The sequence below is a fragment of the Pelodiscus sinensis genome, chromosome 5 (genome assembly GCF_052426305.1).
Source record: "Pelodiscus sinensis isolate ZL-2025 chromosome 5, ASM5242630v1, whole genome shotgun sequence".
NCBI lineage: Eukaryota > Metazoa > Chordata > Testudines > Trionychidae > Pelodiscus > Pelodiscus sinensis.
Genome location: NC_143056.1, coordinates 29,220,414 through 29,242,563, shown reverse-complemented (window position 1 = coordinate 29,242,563; position 22,150 = coordinate 29,220,414). Strand labels below are relative to the sequence as shown.

At 44.7% G+C, this 22,150-nt stretch overlaps 1 protein-coding gene across 5 annotated transcripts in view; it reads right to left on the bottom strand.

The window, feature by feature from the left end:
• ASB2 (ankyrin repeat and SOCS box containing 2) overlaps positions 1-22,150 on the bottom strand; it is a 43,452-nt gene that overhangs the window by 6,694 nt on the left and 14,608 nt on the right. For all 5 annotated transcript variants that reach the window (XM_075926665.2, XM_075926664.2, XM_075926663.2 and 2 more), the window contains 4 exons: positions 19,839-19,994; positions 17,725-17,970; positions 14,068-14,239; positions 3,098-3,659 (listed from right to left, as the gene is read on the bottom strand). In XM_075926665.2, the coding sequence (XP_075782780.2) occupies positions 3,098-3,659; positions 14,068-14,239; positions 17,725-17,970; positions 19,839-19,994 (1,136 nt within the window). The remainder of the gene's footprint in view (positions 1-3,097; positions 3,660-14,067; positions 14,240-17,724; positions 17,971-19,838; positions 19,995-22,150) is intronic.

The window sequence follows — 22,150 nt, the reverse complement described above, 5'->3', positions numbered from 1 at the left end:
TTACAGGAGGAGGAAAATGCCTTAAAACACTAGAACGGGAAGGGACCTTCTATGCTCTGTATGAATTAGAGCTGCAATGATTTCTGTTTTACTTTAGGCACAAATGGGACTTTATAAGACTTTAATTAGTTGTGTCATGTCAATTTTAAACTGAACAATCTTCAGGACAGCAACTTAGTTTTGTGAGGCATCTGGTGCATTTTTAGGCATCGAATAATACTAATAATGTTAGCTGAGATCCAGAAATGAGTTATTTACATGAGTAAAATATGGTTTTGAGTTGCCTGAAATCATAGATGGCTATAAATGAAAACCTTCTGTCCTTAGAATTCTAATCATGGCACTTTATGTTGAGTTTCATCTATGTCTTGTATACCTGATGGAGCCTGTTTTCTTATTTTCATGGAGAAAATCATGGCACCCAAGTGATATTTGCCTTGTGACAGGTACACACTTAGTTTGGAATCAGTGTATTATCCTTATGGGTGAAGCTTTCCTACATTCTCCAGCAAGGCTTTTCTTTCTAGATTTGTCTTAAAGAAAATATCATTTCAAGAGAAGCTGCAGCATCCTTCAAGTGCCTTTAGACTCCTGATCCTTCTCTACATTCTTTCCTTAACTGTTTTCACTCTGAGAAAGGCCCATGGCCAGTGAACATACTTCTGGGCACAGTCAACTGGCTGGATCTCTACTGACATCTATAAGTTGCTCCCAAATAAGACAGAATGGGTATGTCTAGACTGCATCCCTCTGTTGGCAGAGGGATGCAGATTAGGCAGGTCGACATTGCAAATGAGGCAGGGATTTAAATATCCCGCATCTAATTAGCATAAAAATGGCCGCTATGTTTTGCCAACTCAGCACTTTGTTGGCAAAAAGCGGCAGTCTAGAGGGGGATCTGTCGAGAAAGAAAGCCTTTTTCGACAGATCCTGTAAACCTCCTTGAAGGAGGCATAAGGGACAGAGGGATGCAGTCTAGACATACCCAATGGCTGTGTCTACACTGGGCCACTTATTCCGGAAAATCAGCCGCTTTTCCGGAATAAGCTGCGAGCTGTCTACACTGGCCCTTGAATTTCCGGAAAAGCAACGATACTCTACAGTACAAAATCAGCCGCTATTCCGGAAAAACTATTCTGCTCCCGCTCGGGCATAAGTCCTTATTCCGGAACACTGTTCCGGAAAAGGGCCAGTGTAGACAGCTCAGTAGTCTTTTCCGGAAAAAAGCCCCAATCGCGAAAATGGCGATCGGGGCTCTTTTCCGGAAAAGCGCGTCTACATTGGCCACAGACGCTTTTCCGGAAAAGCAGCCTGCCAATGTAGACGCTCCTTTTCCGGAAAAACTGAAAACGGAATAGTATTCCGTTTTAAGCATTTCCGGAAATTCATGCCAGTGTAGACACAGCCAATGTGTCCTACACATCAATGAGAGTCACTGCTTCCTTGTGACTTTCAAGGTTGGGGTGCACATTGACTGCAAATTTGGGCGGAGAAAGTTTTTCATTCTTGCCATGTTGAAGAGGCACTGCAGACATAAGCAGATGACTGAGTGCAAGATAAATAGATCCTCCCCAACTTTGTATACACACACACACACACACACACACACAGATGGGGAGATCCCTCAGTTGTTCTTGTAATAACAGAAAGATCTCTCACACTCACCCTACCCCTAAAAGTCTATTCTTTTCTCAAATGCAAGTTTCCATTAACACAATTTATTATTATTATTATTTAATAATAATAATAATAATAGGTGGAAGGAGGAGAGAAAAGAAAGGAATAAGAATCCCTGATTTCAGTGTCCTTTGTGGCACTTCTGCCCAAAAGAAGCAAGCAAACAAACAAACCCTTAAACTCTAAAATATATCATTGCTAACTACTTAACACTGCTTGTTCCAAATATGGCCAAAAAAGGATTTCCATATAGCACATAACATTTTGATCATGTCACTTATTAAAATATATTAAAACTAGAGGATTTACCAGCTTGGGTCCTTGTGAGGACACAGAGGCTACGCCTAGACTGCATCCCTCTGTCGACAGAGGGATGCAAATCAAGCAAGTCGAAATTGCTAATGAAGCAGGGATTTAAAAATCCTGCACTTCATTAGCAATAGCATGGCCACCGCTTTTTTCGAAACAGAGCTTTTTTTTAAAAAAAACAAACAAAAAAAATGGCAGTGTAGACGCATATCTGTCAAAAATAAACCCTTTTTCGACAGATCCTGTATTCCTCAAAAAATGAGGTTTACAGGATCTGTTGAAAAAAGGTTTATTTTCAATAGATCCGCATCTAGACTGCCAGGTTTTTTTGAAAAATCTCTGTTAAGAAAAAAAGCGGTGGCCATGTTTATGCTAATGAAACACGGGATATTTAAAGCTATATTTGTATTAAACCAAATTACTGGAGTTCTGAATATTCACTAGGATTACTCTCCCTACTAGAAGGGCAAGAAACCAAATTTTATTTTAATCAATAGGGTAGAGTTTGTACAAAACACCACCTTATCCCCTGAAAAGAGTGTGGTCCCTCTTGCAATAGTCTGCCACTGGCTGGAGCACCCTGGACAAAGACCACTAAAAAAGTACACTCCTTTTGGTACACAGTGGAACATTGGAACGATAGACCACATATCATCCAATGGACCACTGTGGAATGAGTCCAATAGAGCACCCAATGGATGGTCAAAGTTTATTGGTCTTTGAAAATAGACAAATGTTTCAAGGCAGATCTCTTCTGCCGAACCGCAAGAGGAAAGAACGGATGTTACTTAGGTAATTTAATTCATGATGGCTCAAATACCAGACAGTGTGATATAAATGCCTACATATGAAAGCTGGTCCAGTGGTTAGAGCACTAGCTGAGGATCTGTTTTCAATTTCCAGCTGTGCTACAGACTTCCTGGGTGACCTTCTGCAAGTCACTTAGCTTTTTGTGACTCAGTTTTCCATTTGTGAAATGGGGAGAACAGCCCTGCCCCACTTCATAGGAATGCTGGGAGGATAATTGCATTAAAGACTGTGAAGCACTCAGATACTATGTTAATGGTGGCCACATAAATATCATAGATTGATTAGATTTGATAGCACTTACCTGTACTACGTGTGGCTGTTTGTTCACCTGGGTATCGTCATATCTGTCCCTTCTATGATCTAGCACAGGATGTGGACCATTTCCATACTGGCACTTAAAACAGGATTTGGCATCACAACCTAGATCCATTAGAAATTTGAGCAGAGCAAGGTACTTCATTGAAAACATGATGGTAGCTGGGAAAGTCGTGGGATGGCTAGAAATGTATGCATCAATATTCGCCCCGTGATCTAGAAGCAGTTTCATGGTTTTCAGGCAGCCATGGCGAATGGAGATTAGCAGGGGGTTGATTAGATCAACATTGGGGTTGGCACCAGCCTGCAGCAGCAGCTCCGTGGCATAGATATTATTGTTAATGACAGCGAAGTAGAGGACGGTGCTGCGCCTGTCCTCATAGAGCCGGGCTCTCTCAAAGGAGAGGGTGGCATTCACATCATAGCCGGCCTCGATGAGCTCTTCCAAGATGTCATTGTTGTTGCGCTCAGCTGCAAGATGGAGTGGGCTGATGCCGCTGCGCTTGATCCGAGTGCGGCTGGTCACGGGGAGCAGCATTTTGACTATCCTGCAAGAAGGGGATTCAGTGGATAGCTGTTAGGCAGTGATAGGCCCAGGAGTGAGCCTACTGCTGAAGAAAGTGAAGCACTGCTAACACAGAGATGAGTAGTACAGGCTCCCCCACAATGCACAATGTCAATGCATCTTCATCCTGATAGCATGGGGGCAAAAGCAACTGGGTCAGGCACCCACCCATCTCGTCCGAGCGGTTCTGACAATGGCCATCACCAGCCGCTTCAGTGGAAGGAGCAGGATAATCTGTCTCTACATTAGGTCTCTTCCTTGTCTCTAATAATTAGAATTGGCTTGGGCCTCTAAGCATTTATATGTGCAAGAAGGTTCTGAATCAATGCTTCCATTACAGCCAGCTGGAATGGGAAAGGAATCCTGGGTGTGATTATGTAAATACACTTCATTCAGCTTGCTTAGGCCTGTTTGATAACCAACTGTTAGAAGGTGTTTTGCCCATTGTAACCAACTTGGCTGTTGAGGGGGGTCACAAACTATGTTAACAGTACATGCAGGAATTGTAAGATCTGACCACTACTGCTTGCAGTTATTGTGGGAATGCACAATGCAGAAAAGTCAGACTTGTTTTTAGAAGCTCACTTAAAAGGAGAGACACTGTTAGCGTAAATACACTTGGATGGATAAAGGCCGCTTTTTCAGAGCCCTATAAATATGGTTACCGTATTTTCTGAACAAAAATTAGGGACACGTTGGCCATGGCCCCTGATCCCCGTTATCCACCCCACTGGCCCTCTTGTTAGCCACACCTCTAAGCCCCCATTAGACATGCCCACTGCCACAAGAAGTCCCACCCCTGGAGGTAGTACTCCTAAGATCAAGGTGGACACATGACCAGAAGTAAAGGGTATTGTGTGACTCCTCTAAGAACTCCTCCCACTGTCCTCCTACCAATAGGGATGGGCGTGGCCTTCACAAGATCTCCCATGCAACTATCCTGCAATTGCATTAACCCAATTTGTATTGCATTAACTCGGGGGGAGAGGCTGGGGGAAGTGTTCCCTCTAAGATTTTCCTCCCATGTGTGGAGTGAATTTTGTCTTGTGCATCAGTATTGAGGTCATGTACACTTGTTCAGATGTGTGCCACTGTAGCACCCAAGTTATTCATAAATATCTTATAAACCTCTCCCTTTCCCCTCTGCTGCCATGTCTCCTCCCCTCCCCTCATCCCATCTGCTCCCCTGGTGCCTGCTGCCCCCCACTCCGACCCTCCTCTGCTGCTTGCTTCTCACTCCCCTTAGCCTTTTGGGAATCTCCCCTCTCCCCATCCTCCTTGACCCCTGCACCCACCCTTCTCTTTCCCTTGTGTACAGTCTTCCTCTAGCCCCACTTTGATCATCTGTAGCTACACCTCCCCATCCTCTCTCCTAACACCTCCCTCTATCCACCTGCTCTGCCTCTCTCCTCTGGTGCCAGTCCTTTCCCTCCATGTGTCTGCCCTTCTGCTTCACCTCCACATTCCCCTGGTACTTGCACGTTTCCCTTACCCCTGCACATTCCTGGTGCCTCCCCTTCCCTCAGTGCCCCTGCCCTCCTTGTCCTCTTTCTCCTTGGTACCTACCCCATCACCACCCTTTGCCCCAAATCTCCTCAAGACACTCTATGCCCTCACATATGACTTGCTCCATCCCCTGTTTTCCTCATGCCCACCTCTCCTCTCAATCCCTCTTCTCCTGGCACCCACTCCTCTCCTCTCCTCTCCCTCCCTCTTGCCCCCATTGTCCCTCCCCTCTCCCAGCATCACCCTGTTCCCTCCCTTCTCCCAATTCCACTGACACCTTCCCTCCCACTCCTCCTTCTGCCCTTTTCCTCATTGTCTCTTCTTGGCCCCATGGCATTTGTCTCTCCTCCACCCTGCCCCTTGGTGCCTTCCTTGCCCTCCTCTTCCCTCAGCACAAGCCCCTTCCTCTCCTCACTCACCTTCCCCTAAGGGTACGTATAGACTACCGCATTTTGTCGACGGAAGTTTTGTCGACAGATACTGTCGACAAAACTTCTGTCGACAATTTGCGTCCAGACACATGGAGTTCTGTCGACAAAGCAAGCCGCTTTGTCGACAGAACTCCGTAGTCTGGATGCAGGGTTACAGGCAATAACACCTTCTGTCGACAGAGTTCTGTCGACAGAAAGTGTTATGCCTCGTAAAATGAGGTATACCAGCGTCGACAAAACCGCGGAGTTCTGTCGACGTTATGTCGACAGAACTCCGCGGTAGTGTAGACGCTGGTATTGTTTTGTCGACAAAAGTCCACTTTTGTCGACAAAACTAGGTAGTCTAGACACACCCTTAGTTATCCACCTGCCCCTTTCCTCACCTTCTGCCTTCGATGTGGAAAGCAGTTTGCGGGGCTGGAGCTGGGCTGCAATGCTATTTTTATTACCACAGTCTGTCCCCAGAAGCTCCCACAGTCCCAGCCCCAGCTGCTCCCGCGGCAGGGCTGCATGCTGGGACTGGAGCAGAGGCCGCCCACAGTGCTGTGTGTAGTACTGTGGTTCCGGTCCCCGCAGGCTGCCCGGCTCCAGCTGGAGTTAAGGAGCAGTTGCATGAGCCCATTCCGGTGATGCTGCCCCAGCTGGAACGTGCTTTGTGTGGCTGCTGCATGACTCCAGCTGGAGCTGGGGCTGCCTGTGAGGACCCAGACCCCAATACTAAAAATAGCACTGTGGGCAGTCTCTGCTGCAGTTCTGGCACCTGCCAAACCTGAGCATGCCCTTCCCTGCTCTGCAACGCCCCAGCCAGGGTTCGCATGGCTCCTGCTGGGGCTCCAAGGCAGCCCGGAGGAGGACCAGGACCCCCCGCGGCAGAAGCAGTCCCATGGGAAGAGGGAGGGGAGGGGGAAAGGAAGGGGTCACACACCACTGGAAGCTGGCCCAGCTGCCCTACGCACACTGCTGGCGGGGAGGCTGCTGTGCCGTGCGAGGAGCAATGACATGGCACCATTTCTTGCTTCTTCCCATAAGCCAGTGTCCTCATCGTGAAATGTCTAGCAGGGCTTTCCAGGACATTTCACTACTTGGTGGGGGCACCAGGACAGAGTATTTAAATTTGGGACTGTTCTGGAAAAATCAGGAAGTCTGGTCAGCGTACCTATAGATTAAACTGGGGAGTGAGTCAGCAGGCTGCATGTCTTCCAGGTGTGAGGTGTAAGACTGGTCCAACCTGTTTCTCCCCACTGTCTCAATGATAGAGTTAAAGAAAGGCTCCATAAGAGTCTCTTTTGTATGTAAATGTACTCCCGTGGATGCTGGAATCTCTTGTGGCTGGACTGTGCTCTGGGATAAGAGGGGAAATCACTAGGTTTCACCCAGAGTCAAATCCACCAGAAGATGTAACGAGCAACCAGCAGGGCAGTGATGGAGAAGCGTGAGGAGCAGCCAGCAGAGCGGCAGCAGTGGCACCCAAGAGCAGCGAGCAGGCAGATGGCAAGTGATCAGTGGCGTGGGTGAGATGCCTTCTGCTTTCCCCGCCCACAAACTCAGGAGGGGAGATGAACTCTGCACATGCACCTCTGAACTCTGGCCTGGCCTGACCAACGGCAGCAACTGAGTGGGGTGCAGAGAAGGGCTGGGTGTGTGAAGGGGACATGTACATTGCTGGACTTGAGAGGCAAAGAGGAAAAGGACATTGCCCAACCTACTTGAGCAGGGACAATTTACTCGTGGATTGGTTATGAACTCTGTCTGTGGTGTTTTCCCAAATTAACGCCATGTTACCTCCCACCCCTTTTATGAAAGATTTCCTTTCTACACTCAGGACTATGTAGCACTTTAAAGACTAACAAGATGGTTTATTAGATGATGAGCTTTCGTGGGCCAGACCCACTTCAGACTCTGTGCTGGTGGAGTGGGGAAGCAGAGGTGCCCAGGGATGTCGTGTGAATTTCCCAGGTACCTGGGTGGGGGGCTCGAGCCAGTTCTGTGTTGGATGGGTGGAGAGGAACCTCTAGATATTGAACCAGGCCCTGGCTGCTGCTGGTGCTACCTGGCAGAAGGGTTACAGATGCATTGATTTTTCACAGTGTTTCAAATGAGAGAAAGGGTGAAGTCAGAAGCTCAGATGTGAGCTCATCGGGGAAGGTTCTTTCAGGCTCCAAGATCTAAACCACCATTATAGTTTTGGTACCAAATCTAGCTCCAAACACTGGACACCCTCTGAAGCCTCTGACAGTCTGGGGTTTGGGAAGGGCAAATCTGTGGGGCTACTGTAATGAATCCCAAACCTGACAGGTTGTGATGAGCCAAAAGGACAATTAGGAATTAAAATAAAATAAAGACACAAAGCTGTTTTCCAGGCGTATTGCCAACCATTAGCCCAGAGGAAAAAAATTTACAGCTACATTATAAACCTCAGTAAACAGGGATTTCTACTGGAAACAACAGTGCTTCCTTAACAACTCAGATAGACCTTCCATCATTCCACAGCCTTAGCAATAAATGTGCGATGGCTAATAAACATATCATAGAATCATAGAACACTAGGACTGGAAGGGACCTCGAGAGGTCATCGAGTCCAATCCCCTGCCCTCACGGCAGGTCCCAGTACTGTCTAGACCATCCCTGATAGACATTTATCTAACCTACTCTTAAATATCTCCACAAATGGAGATTCCACAACCTCCCTGGGCAATTTATTCCAGTGTTTAACCACCCTGACAGTTAGGAACTTTTTCCTAATGTCCAACCTAAACCTCCCTTGCTGCAGTTTAAGCCCATTGCTTCTTGTTCTATCCTCAGAGGCCAGGAAGAACAAGTTTTCTCCATCCTCCTTGTGACACCCTTTTAGATACCTGAAAACTGTTATCATGTCCCCTCTCGGTCTTCTCTTTTCCAAACTAATAAGCCCAATTCTTTCAGTTTTCCTTCATAGGTCATATTCTCTAGACCTTCAGTCATTCTTGTTGCTCTTCTCTGGATCTTCTCCAATATTTCCACATCCTTCTTGAAATGTGGTGCCCAGAACTCGACAGAATACTGCAAATGAGGCCTAATCAGCACAGAGTAGAGCGGAAGAATGACTTCTTGTGCCTTGTTCACAACACTCCTGTTAATGCATCCTAGAATCATGTTTGCTTTTTTTGCAACAGCGTCACACTGTTGACTCATATTTAGCTTGTGGTCTGCTATAACCCCTAGATCCCTTTCTGCCGTTCTCCTTCCTAGATAGTCGTTTCCCATTCTGTATGTGTAAAAAAACTGATTGTTCCTTCCTAAGTGGAGCACTTTGCATTTGTCCTTATTATAGCTGCCTTTAGGTCCTCATGGTTGTCACTAGGGGTATGTCTAAACTACATGGCTCCGTCAACAGAGTCATGTAGATGAGTTTACTAGACATAGGAAAATGAAGTGGCGATTTAAATAATGGCCACTTCATTTACATCAAAATGGCCGCTGCGCTGTGCCGATCAGCTATGAGTTCATCAGTGTAGGGTAAATTGAGGCAGTCCATGGTATCTTGCTGAGAACTGACAAACTCAAATCTGAAAGGATCAGGCCAAGCCTGAGAAGTATACAGTACAGCAGTTACTATGACCCTGGTTGCCCTGGCAACCACATTCCAAAAGGGCCTCACTTTGATAAGGCCGGTACCAAACAACCAAACAACCGCGCGAGATTGTTTTTCATGGCCTGCTTTGTTTCTAGAAAATAAGCTTGGATCCCAAAGATTGCGCCAAGGCAATACCACCCCCACAGGAGACGCATTAGATTTCCAGCCGACAAAATGACCATCAACATGTCTTTGTTTATGTTGGCTTATTTAGCTTGTTAGGAATAACTATCTGTATTAGTGATAACATGTTAAATTGGCAATGGGCGGAGATGCTGTGTAACTGTTGTAGACCATTGGCTTATGTGCATATCTCACTTCCGCTGTTAGACCTATCAAATCACTTCTCCTCCGTCCATCTGCTACCTATATAATCTAATGTATGTTTTGGTTAAGTTAGTGCTCACCGGGTTAACCCCTGATGAGTATTCCACCAGCTGTGTGAACCAATAAATCCTCTGCTTGTTTTCACCTGCACCAAGTGTGTCCAAGAATTATTCCCAACAATCAGAATGTTTCTGAAAGTGTGCAAGCTTGTTCAGAGATGACTAAAACACTGTATCAGGTGGCATTAAAACTTAGTTCATCTAATCATTTCTCTTTTATTACAACTACGTGAAGGATGCAAACACTGATTTGAATAATATGAGTAATAATAAATAATAATCATACTTCTGGTAGGAATATTAATAATATTTAGCACTAGAGAAGAGCCTAAGCTAAAGATGTACATTAGAATGCATCAGCTTTTGTGTGGTTCAGAACTTTAACCTTATTCAAATTTCCTTCCTGACCAAATCAAGCCAAAATTCCTTGTCTAAACACATCTAGCTCTAAACAGTTGTAAAAAACTGGTCAAAAGGTTTTGTTTGAGAAAAAAAATTGAAAAACTGCTTTCTTCTGTTAAAACAGTTATCTCCATGGGAAATGTCTGTGATGACCAAAAGAAAAGATAATGAGGGTCTGCTGAAAATTCGCAAAATGAAAAATTGTGCAACAAAACTGGAAAAAAATTCAGCAAATCAAGTGAAAGTTTTCAGTAAAACTAAATTTTTTTTCTGACTGGCCAAAATATTTTCTGGTCTCAACAGCCAATATTAAAAAAAATTGGGGACTTTTGACAAAAATTTGAAAAATGTCAGTATAAACCCCCAGAATTTGTGTGTGTTGTGAGAGAATATAAAACTAAATCTTGCTGTTTGGGTCCATCCCTGGTTGGTAATTATACAGCAGGTAATTGCTAAGTGGTAATAATAAGTGCTAATTAACAACTAGCCCAATCCTTTGCTCAGCTCTTGCTCCTACTAAGCCATCACAACTAACAAATTAATAATAAACATTTAAACCCATTTAGGGCCCAATCCCACAAGTCTTTGGGTGCCTTCTACAAAGGTACAGTAATGGCCTGACAGTAATGACAGCTGCTCAGCACATCCCAGGATCAGGCACTCAAATGCATATTTACAAGATAAATCCAGTTAAGTGGTAATTATTATGATTTTTAAAGCATCTGAGGCTGACATATGCTGAGCAGCTGCTGTATGGTGCTAAGCCCCCTCTACTCTGATGGACTAAAATGAGAGTTGAAGACATGCAGAATCCTATATGCCTATTTACATGTTGGACTATGATGTCTCCTGTGGCAAGGTTTTAGCCAGACCTATATTCCTGAAGAATTGTTTGTCTTTATTTAAGGAAAAGATCCAAAGCCTACAGAAGAAATTTCCATCCAGAGCCTTTCTCAAAGCAGAACGGCTGACCTCATGTAACAACGATGCTCACCAAAATCCAGGTGGCTTGGGTGCTGCTTAGATGGCTACTGTCCATCACCAACAAATGCTTGATAATAGCCATAAGAGCAAAAACAGCACACATAGCACTACGACACCAACCATGTGCCAGCATTAGTCATCCCGTGATTTACTGGGTCTTATTAAGATGTAAGGGTTGCTTTTGTTCTCTTGCTTCAGAAGGGAATGTTTTCAAACCAGCTTTCTGCATCTGATTCAAAGGATGCAGCAACATTTACTTTTACTGAGAGTAACCCTGAACTCTGGGGGCATTTGAAACCCAGGCTTGGCTCTATATCTGAATTTTGCAACTGTCCCCTCTCTTTCTAACATGTCAAACCAAAAATCCAGACCCAAAGCCTGGTGCATTTATTTTAGGATTGGGAACGAGGAACACTGAAATTGGTATCAAGAACCTCATTTTGCAGCTTGAGCCCATCTCTCTTTCTGACCCCCAAGGTTCAGCATGACTGTTCCTCCACAGCTGTAGACTCTACTTCCTATTCAAAGACAGGGGGTTCTTCCCAGAGAGAGATCTCCAAGCATAGCCAATCCCTGCTTTATGTGGCCACCCAAGGTCCCCTCCTTCACAGGTCCACCCATGTGCCAGCCCCACACTAGAAGTGATGCTGCATACCCAATGTCTCTTCCACCTGATCCTTTCTGTCACCTGCTACCAGGGATGCTGGAACTAAGGGTATAGGGAGCACAGCAGAGCCCTCAGGCTTGGAGTGGTTTCCGCATTATACAAGGGTTTCAGTTTTGTTCAATGGCTTTCAGCCCCCCCACTATACCAATTGTTCCAATGCCACTACTGGCTGCATTACCTCCCAGCTGCTGTAGACAATAGGAGGGATGCTCCTATTACATGATCATGTAAATGCAGCTAGCGATTGACTGTCACATTTAATAAATCAAAATCAATCACAAATTCTGCCCTTCTCCATCATCCTGAGCTCTAGGAAGAAAAGGGTTAAGTGACCTCTTGCTAAGACCACGATATGGACAATATTATGAATTCAATGGCAACAAAATCCATTCCACATTAATATTGATGGGGCATCATTTCAAATAAACAAACAGCAAGCAATAAGAGCTGAATGTTGAGCCCTGGGACCACATTCTTGGCTTTTTGACGTTATGAAGCCTCCGTGTTCTGGCAACAAGTCTGAATGTGGAATTCCAGCAGAATTACGTATTAAATCCACAGGAATACAAAGAGAGATCACCATGAAGGGTGTTATTATACTGAATACCAAAGGAATTAGGAACGACTGGCCACTTGGGGTAAAGCTTTGTCATCTGGATAAATATTTGATTTTGGCTGCTAAAGAAAGGATACTTTTGTTTCACTCCAGTTCACAGCAGTTATAAACCAAAAAAAATGTGCTCAACCTTTTAAGTGTGAAGGAACTAAGACTTCTGACTTAATTTTGAACTCATTTGCACTGATGGGAATCAGCAATGACTGGTGGAAGTTTTGGATCAAGCCCCTTATTTTGAAAGTGTGGATGGACTCAAGTTGGAGCTAAAACTAAACTCGTCCAGGTTTGGGGATGTTCACATTGAGAAGTCGGGTTCAGCTTCGGAAGAGGCATTCAGATTCAGAGTCACTTTTACAGAGTTCAAGGGAGGAGGCCTGGAACTGGATTTTTGTCTCTGACCCTTTTCTAGATTAAAATATATTTCGTTTTAAGAAGATCTCTTTTTAACGTAAACCCTGGAGAGAATTCTCGGTCATGCCAGCATAAGGCTATGATAGTTACTCCTATCCAAATTATAGCGATATATATACCAGTTACATAAATTCACTCCTAGCACATACAAATATACAGTGACAGAAAATAATAATCCTTACATAAATCCCAGTAATATTGGGATGTTTTGTTAATGTCTAAAATTGGGTGGAGATCTTTGGATAAAAAGCCTGGTGTTGTCAAAATGTATGACTCTGTTCATTATGAAATGGGAAAAAGCATGGGTGGTCAGTAATATAGGCAAGTGAAGGCACAGTCTTCCCAAAACTGCCTACATAACCCAACCATCCGGGGCCATGGCACACCAACCCTGCTCCCTGGCCACCAGGGAGGGCTGGGGCTGAGCCCAAGTCCACAGCATGGCAGTCGTGGCCCTCCACGTGGCCAAGGAATATCAGGCTGGGGAGGGCGGGCTTGGCTCCAGGGGCAGGGCCTTGGGTGGAAGGAGCAGCGCTGGGGCAGGGTTGAGGCTTGCGTTCCCCAGCTGGGCCTTCAATGGCCACCCATGGGAAAAAGCCATCTATCAGAAATCTTTTCCCCACTTATAGAAAATGATCAAGTCAGTTCTTAACCTTCTTTTGTGTAAACTAAATAGATTGACAAGTATCAGAGGTAACCATGTTATTCTGTATCTGCAAAACCAACAAGCTGGCACCTCAGAGACTAACAGATTTATTTGAGCATAAACTTTCATGGGCAAAACCCCACTTCATTAGTCTTTAAGGTGCCACAGGACTCCTTGTTGTTTTTAAATAGATTGACCTGCTTTGGACTGTTACTATAACTGAAAGCATGTTTTGCAGAACTCAAAGCATTCTTGTTCTTCTTTTCTGAACTCTTTCAAGTTTCTGAACATCCTTTTCAAAGTGTGGACACCAGAACAATGTTCCAGACGTGGTCTCACTAATGCTGTAGAGATTGATTTGTCCACTCCCTGCCTGTCAGCCTCTGAATGACTGTTCTTTATAAATGCTGATGAAATCTGAACACACTGAAGACTTGGGCAGCATGTTCTCCTTCTGGAGGCCCATCACTAATAAGAGATCAGGATCTGTCCCTGGTGGGAATGCCCTATGACTGGCTCATTCTGTTCTGTCAGAAACACCCTTGAGTTTAGTATTTGAAACCTAAACTCTATGAATATAGGGCCAGAGATTCCCAAGTGGTATAAATAAGTGTTGTTCTATTGACTTTAATGGAGATATCCTAATGTATATCAGCTGAAGAAAAAAATCTAAATTCCTTTCTATGGAGTGAAACGATACAATAAAACATTAAAACATCAAACACTTACTCATAATTGCCTTTTTTGGATGCTATATGAAGCGGTAATAACCCATCCTTATTGGTTTTGTTAGCATCTGCACCTTGGGACAAGAGAAACTCCACCACCATTTCATGTCCATTTTTACAGGCTTCATAAAGTGCAGAGGCACTGTCGCTAGCTTGGGTGTTGATATCAGCACCTACGAGAAAGAAAACCATTGAAGATCTAAATGACTAGATTCGGGTGTAACATATTTTAGATTAACAAGCAGAAGTCTCTAAGGTTTCATCTAAAATGCTGCCAGTAAGGTAAAGTCAGTGCTCATATTTCCCTAGCACCATTTCCTGATGTGGGGTGAGAGTGAATACAGGGTGATAAAAGAACAGCTGGTGTCTTCTTAAATGTGTTTTTGCTATATAAGGTAAATGTTCTCCCCAGTGCTGAGGGACTGAGTGTAACATCCTGGGGCCATCCAATCCACTGAGGACCGTGTTGTCTAAAAATGGTAATACACTACAAAGGAAGAGCAGTTAAACAGCAATACCTATAGGATAATACCCACAAAGGGTGTCTACAGTTAGACCCTGGCCACAAGTCTAGCCCTATCGTCCCTATTTTCTTTACCACATTTAAATGTGGTTGAGGAGAAATCATGTTAGAACACTTACTTTTCTTACCTCTGTGGACAGAAAAAAGCTCATGTTATATAACTATGTTGGAGACCCATGTTTTAATCCTTGTACATTCACAGGCTAAAAGATGATTCTGCAACACAGTAGGGTTTTTACACTGTTTTTTGGCATTATTTGACTAATGCTAGTCAATACATGGCTTAGTGTGTGCACCACTAAAAATAAACCGTTCTAAAATATTGCTGGGCCACAGCTGTGTTGAAATGTAGCTATTTCTGTGGCACAGAGTATCTGAAAAATTGTGTCAACTTCCAAACCTGGGCTTTCATTATTATACACATTGCCACTCTGACTTCAGGCTGAATGAGCTATGTGTGTCCTAAAAGAGAATTACAACCCACTAGTTTTCTGCTTCCAAATTCTGATAAGGAAAAGAAATGCACAGCCAATCAGTCTTTTGTTTGATCATGAAAACTCCCTGCAAAGAGAACATTTTCCCTCAGCTGAAACATCTGTGTTTTGTTTGGCAATTTAAAGATACTGTAGCTAGAAACACCAGGAGAATTTGAATGACAAAACACAACACAGGGCTACTTTCTTAATGAGAAATAAATTAAACCTTTCTATTTTATTTATGGCAAACATTGCTTATTGTAAAAATATAATTATGTTATTACTAAGATTCTCAGCAGGTCTTCTGTGGCTTGGAAAAATTGGACTGTTTTATTGGACTTTTCTCAAAATTGAACTTTAAGGAAATACTAACTATGTAATTGAATTGAACCATAAATCATATTCAAATCAGAGTTTAAAATCATGATGGAGTGACTGATTGGTTTTCAATGTCATATAAATCTGGCTTGTGAAAAATGTGATCTGGAAATCCAGCAATACTTTTTGCTCCATAACAGTCATAACTGTAATCTATATTTTTACAACTAGATGTATTTCTTTTGAGGTTTTTCTATTCTTCAGTGCTGTTTCGCTCTTATTTCATCAATATAAATCTATATGCTGGGCAGCCACAAGGTTCGGTTTACATGCTTCATGAAGTGGTAGAAATATGCTTTGAAACCCTTCCCTACCACCAACACCGATAAACTTATTTAGTGCTGTTCAGCTGCATAGTGATTTACAAACACCTCCTCGTTTATCCTCCTGGTACTCTTATGAAATGGGAATAGTGACTACTGGGGTCACTTCACACTTTACCCCTTCTGTAAAATGGGGATAATGAGAATGAGATGACCAGCCCCAATGCAGGAACCTAAGTGCAGAAGGTACAAGAAGCCTCCTTCCCTCTGTACCACTTGCTAAAGGGTTGGGACAAAAATCACATAGATTTCAAGAACTGATCCTGCACAAGCCACTCAAAAAGGGGTGCAGAAGGGGGGAACCAGGCTACGGTCCCTCCTACCATTTCCTCAGCCAACAGATCTGGCTGTCCGAGCAAAAGAGTGTATACTCTTAGGCTACGTCTAGACTGGCCCCTTCTCCGGAAGAGGCATGCAAAGCAGGCAAGTCAGAATAGGGAAATCCGCGGGGGATTTAAATATCCCCCGCGGGATTTAAATAAACATGGCCGCTGCTTTTTTTCCGGCTTGGGGAAAAGCCGGAAAAGAGCGTCTAGACTGGCGCGATCCTCCGGAATAAAGCCCTTTTCCGGAGGATCTCTTATTCCTACTTGGGGAAAAGCCGGAAAAAAAGCAGCGGCCATGTTTATTTAAATCCCGTGGGGGATATTTAAATCCCCCGCGGATTTCCCTATTCTGACTTGCCTGCTTTGCATGCCTCTTCCGGAGAAGGGGCCAGTCTAGACGTAGCCTTACAGATAGACTGTACTGCACTTTCTCTGCATGATGCAGAGCTCTAGGAGGCTTTGTGTCCCCCATTTCTCCCACTGGAGTCCTCCACAACTTCTACTCGGGGCTCTAGCTAAAAGTTACTATATAGAGAGCCTCCGTGAACTATCCTATGCTACAAGAGGGAGCCCCTCAAGCATAGAAATACAGTGCTTCTTGAGTATCTTCCTTGTGACCTTCTGAGAGACAAGGAGAGTGAAGCAATATCTTTTTTTTTTCAGAAGTTGGTCCAATAAAGGATATTACCTCACCCACTTCGTCGCTGTAATATTCTGACATAGCGAAAACAGCACAGCATACTGTGAAATTTCAACACTATGGGAAACAGGATACGGTGATACAATATTTGCCCGAGGCCTAGCTTACTGAATGTTCGTGAGCAGATTCTGTTTGGCTAACATTGTACCCTAACCTTACTCCTATCTTTCCCTGTATGTGAGCTTTTCTTCTGTAACTAGATTTTTAGGATACACATGTACAGTGACAGTAATGAAAGCCTTTGGCTACATCTAGACTGGCATGATTTTCCGCAAATGCTTTCAATGGAAAAGTTTTCCGTTAAAAGCATTTTCGGAACAGAGCATCTAGATTGGCACGGATGCTTTTCCGCAAAAGCACTTTTTGCGGAAAAGCGTCTGTGCCAATCTAGACGCGCTTTTGCTCAAAAAAGCCCCGATCGCCATTTTCATGATCGGGGCTTTTTTCCACAAAACAAATCTGAGCTGTCTACACAGGCCCTTTTGCGCAAAATGCACTGATTTCTTACATGAGATCGTCAGTGTTCTTGCGGAAATTCAAGCGGCCAGTGTAGACAGCTGGCAAGTTTTTCTGCAAAAGCACATGCTTTTGCGGAAAAACTTGCCAGTCTAGACACAGCCTTTGTGTGCTCATTACCACACAAACTAAGGGCACCAAATTGCTTCTAACTTGGGTGTCCACTGATGCTGAAGGAGCACAATCATTCTACACCTTTATTCTAATCAGCAATACCCTCTGCTTCAGGCCCTTCTGACTTATGTTGGACTGTTCTTGCTGGAAGCTTCCATGGGAGCACCAAGTGTTCACCAGCTCTGAAAACGAGGCCTCATTTCCTCTTGTCTACTGACAAACTGAGCCATCCAAAATGAGTGGATACTTTTGAATAGTTAGGCCATAACATATATGCAAATGTACGGTACCCCTGTACTCACCACACTTAGCAAGGTACCGCAAAGCATCTAACTGCCCACTCTCGGCAGCCACAAATAAAGAGGTGATCCCATATGTATTCTTGCTTTCAATCTTGGCTCCCCCTTTCACCAGAATATCGATTATTTCTATGTCATTGCGAGAGACGGCCTCGTGGAGAGCAGTCCATCCCCGATTGCACCGGTGGTTTGCGTCGGCATTGTACTGCACCAGCATCTTTACAGCTTCGACGTTTTTGCGTTCACAGGCTGTTTCAACAAAAGGCAGGTCATTGAGGCCAAACTTTTTAAGAGATCTCTAACTCAGGGTGCCTGAGTTCTGCACTCAGAACCTGAGGTATCTAGAATCACAGGCAGCAAACGCAGGCACTGGCTTTTTCCTTGCCCCAAGGATGTTCAAGACCAGCTCTGCCGCATCCTCACCTCCACACTGTTCCTTCCCCCAGGCCTCTAACCCTGCTTTGCCTGTTTCTATGCTACTCTCTCCTGCCTTGGTTCTTCCTGCCTACTTCCATCCTCTCCCCAGATCGCACCCCATCCCCTCTCTTCCACCTCCCTCCCAGGGCCTCTGGCACACTTTGGAACAGCTGATCCATGGTGTATGGCGGTGCTGGGAGGAAGGGGGATGAGTTGAGTAGCGGTGCCACCAGCTAGCCAGAGACACCGGGAGTAAGGAGAAGGTGGCTGCTGGTGAAGTATTGTACCTCTTTTATATTTACTGAAAAGCGAAAGAGCTCCTTTAAATCTAGTAGCTTATTTTGGACCAGATTTTCAAAATCAGGTGTTTCAAGTTGGGTGTTCATAAATCCAGGCATTCAAAGATAATGGCCACTTTTAAAAATTTGGGCCTATATATTTAAACCTAGCCAGAGCACTAGGAAGAGTACCATGGGCCCTAGATAGAGAACTAGAAAGAGTACTGTGGGGAACCATCCATTGACAGGGATGATCTAAGACAGGAGTGTGCAATAATTTTTTATGGGGGGCCATGCCAGTATTTTGGAAAGTGGTCAGGGACCACTCTTCCATGATATTAATGGTGGAGATGCAGGGCCTGGGATGGAGGTTGGATGTAAAAGGGAGCTTAGGGTAAGGGACAGGGTTGAGGAGGGAGACTGGAGTCTGGGAGGGAGTTGGGATGAAGCAGGCAGTTGTGACCTAGGGCAGGGGACTGGAGTGCAGGGTTTGGGATGTGACCTAGAGTAGAAGGGAATTGTGATCTGGGGCAGGAGATATCTGGAAGGGGGTATGGGTGTAAGAGGGGGACAGGACAGAGGGTTTTGTGTATATTGAGTGGGGGTTGGAGCAGGGAGGGGCTGGGGTGCCAGAAGCAGGCTGTGGCCAAGAGACTTACCTGCCAGCTGCCAACCTAGCCTGCCTACCTGCAGAGCTAAGGCTTGCAGAGCTTAAAACATTTCCCAGTCAGCCAACCTGCCTGCTTGCCTAGCCATGAATAACTGAGCCAAGGAGATGGGGGAAGGTGCATCTTGACTGCCTGTTATTCCAAAAAGCAGCTCCCACTGGCTGGTTTCTGGACAGTTTTCTGGACAGAAACCAGCCAATGGGATTGTGCTGGGGGCGAGGCAGTGCCTGAAACTTTCCCCCTCCCCTCCAGTTTTAAAACAGAAATGGAGCCCTACAGCTGCGTTTCTACACAGCATGTGGGGCTGTGGGACAAGAAAGGGAGCCTGCCTCTGGGAGGCCAGATCTGGTGGCTTGGGGGGCTGTATTTTGCCCAGCCATTATCTAAAAGATCTTTTCCTTCTCCAAATTCTGATTCCATGGATTTTGTGTGGTCTTGCTGAATCAAGTGTTCTCCACACAAAGAAACAATGTAGCATATTCGGGATACCTTATAACTTTTTTGCATATCAGTATACACCTGTTGTGATAACTCCTGTACATTTGTGCCTGTGCCCACACTAAAAGTGAATGACTGACATGTTCTCAGTTATTTTTGCTCTGATATCCAATAGGTATTCAGAATATTTTATTTAAAAAGACACATACAAACTCACAGAGAAACAACATGGGCTTCACCTTTCGTGGTGCTGAGCACCTGCCACTCCAGTTGAAATCTGGGGGGCCTCAGCACCTCAAAAAGTCGGGCCATTTACCTTTATAGAGTGGAGTCTCTCTGGACCTGTTTGCAATATCAGGCTCAGCCCCAGCTTGCAGCAAAAGAAGCAGACAGTCCAGGTTTCCCCTGTTCGTGGCTATGTACAGTGCTGTCTCTTCCTGAAGCGTACGCTGATCAGTGGTTCCAGGGTATGCTAATGAGATGTCATTGTTCCATTGTTAGTAAGGCATATAGAATATGTTGTCTAACTCTAAGGCTGTCAACACTCTTGCTAATCATTTTGGGCCAGGGAAGATCTAGGTGTACTTGGTCCTATTACAGTGTGAAGAAGACAGTCTAGATGACTTGAGGTCCCTTCCAGCCCCATATTCCTATGATTATTTCAAACATGAAACACCAAATGCTAAGAATTACCCAAGGACTGTCTGAAAAACTCTCTGATAAGAAGCATTTTTAAAAAGAGGACAATACATATTGCTCCAGATAGTAACGCTGCTGTAACCAATGCATTAGAAATCAATGCTGCAGTAAAATTGCACCAGTGAGTTTGCTGACACACTGAAGTGCTTTTATCTACACTGCTGGCCTAAATCTAGACAGTTGTAGCAATACATGCTGGCTAACACTCAGCCTAAGAGGTGATGCATTACCAGGTTATCAATAAGAGACACTTTATCACACTGATGGAGAAATTAGCCAGCATGGAGCTCAAGAAGAACACAACAATCAAGCCCTGTGAAGTGCAGATCACGTACAGATGAGGATTCAAAGTTCAGGACTTAGGACTGCCTGTGTCATGGGATAAAGTGAAACACCAAATCCAAACACCCCTGAACTTTGAGGGTTTGGCCATGGAGCCAAATCTGGATGCAATGCCATGACTCTGATCCACCTCAGCAATTAAAGAGGGCAGAGATTATGGGCTAGACCAAGCATCCACAGCCTTTTCAAACCACAGAGCCAAACTACCTCAAAATTCAGAACAAGTGGTCAACAAAGAGCCATGTAAGAAAGTCCATTTGTAAGACTGAAAATATACAACTTAATATTATTGATAATTGACATAATGATTAACAATAGCATAAATGAAATGTACTCACAGACTTTACTTAATGAGACTTCTGCTGCTGCATCTTTTCACACATTTCTTTGAAGTTTACATCATAACTGGTCAAATCCAGCTTCATGCATGTACTCAGGATGTCTTCTGTCAATCTTATGGCAGGGGATGTGGGGGCACAAGAGTCAGGGTTGGAGTGCATGAGGGGCTCATGGAGGGGGGTTGAGGTCTGTGATGGACTCAGGGCACAATGTTGGGGTGTGGGGCATGCAGGAGTATTATTGCAGGGTGCTGGGGATGTGGAAGTGCAGGAGTCTGAAGATGTCGGGGTTAGAGGGGCTCATGGCAGGGGGTTCAGGTGTATGATGGGGTCAGGATTGGGGTGTGGAGGGTGCAGGAGTGTTATGATGCTGTGGCCAGATGGCGGCTGGGCCCCAATTGGGGGGTTGTTGGCCAGGCTTAATTTTTAAAGAAAGTAAAATATTATGCCCAACACAAAAGGTTTCAACATTGTCTTTATTTATGGTGGGGGTGGGGAACCTTTTTGGGGTCAGGGACCATGGAGTTTGGGTGAAGGAGGCAATTGTGATCCAAGGTACAGGACTGGGGTACACTTGTGACCCACGGCAGGGGTTTGGGTAGTGACCTAAGGCAGGGGAGGATTGTGATCTCAGGCAGAGGGTTGGGGTGCAGTGTGTGGGAGGGGGTATGGGCTCAGGAGGGTTTGAGTTATGTGGAGGAGGGGGGTAAGAGTGTAGGGGCAGAGAGCCATGGGGGAGGGAGAGGCACCCAAAGCAGTGTTCCTACTGACAATGGGTGTGCAGCATGCCCTTTGCTTTGACATCCAGGAGCATGGTGTTTGGATCCATGTGTTCTGATACCAAAAACCTATGCATTACATTTTATTTTCTGAATCACTTTAACCCTTTTAAATCGTTCAGTGTCCCCTCACCTCATATAAAGAAAGCCATGGTAGGTTGAGAAACTCCTGTAGATTGACTATAAAATAGGTTACAGAAAAATAGGTTGGCCACTAACTTAGGTTAAAATGTCCCAAATGTAGATTGACTACAGCTACTGGTGATTCAAAAAGCAATTGAGTATCTGCTCTCCAATGGGAACTTGAACCCAACAGCCCCATTATTAACTACAGTATTAGCAAACAGAGGCAAAGCCAGATTTTCAGCAGGAGTACATTGGTGTAGATAAAAGCACTTCAGCGTGTCACAAACTCACTGGCATGATTTTACTGCAGCATTGATTCTCTGGAGTAACATTTATTTACACCA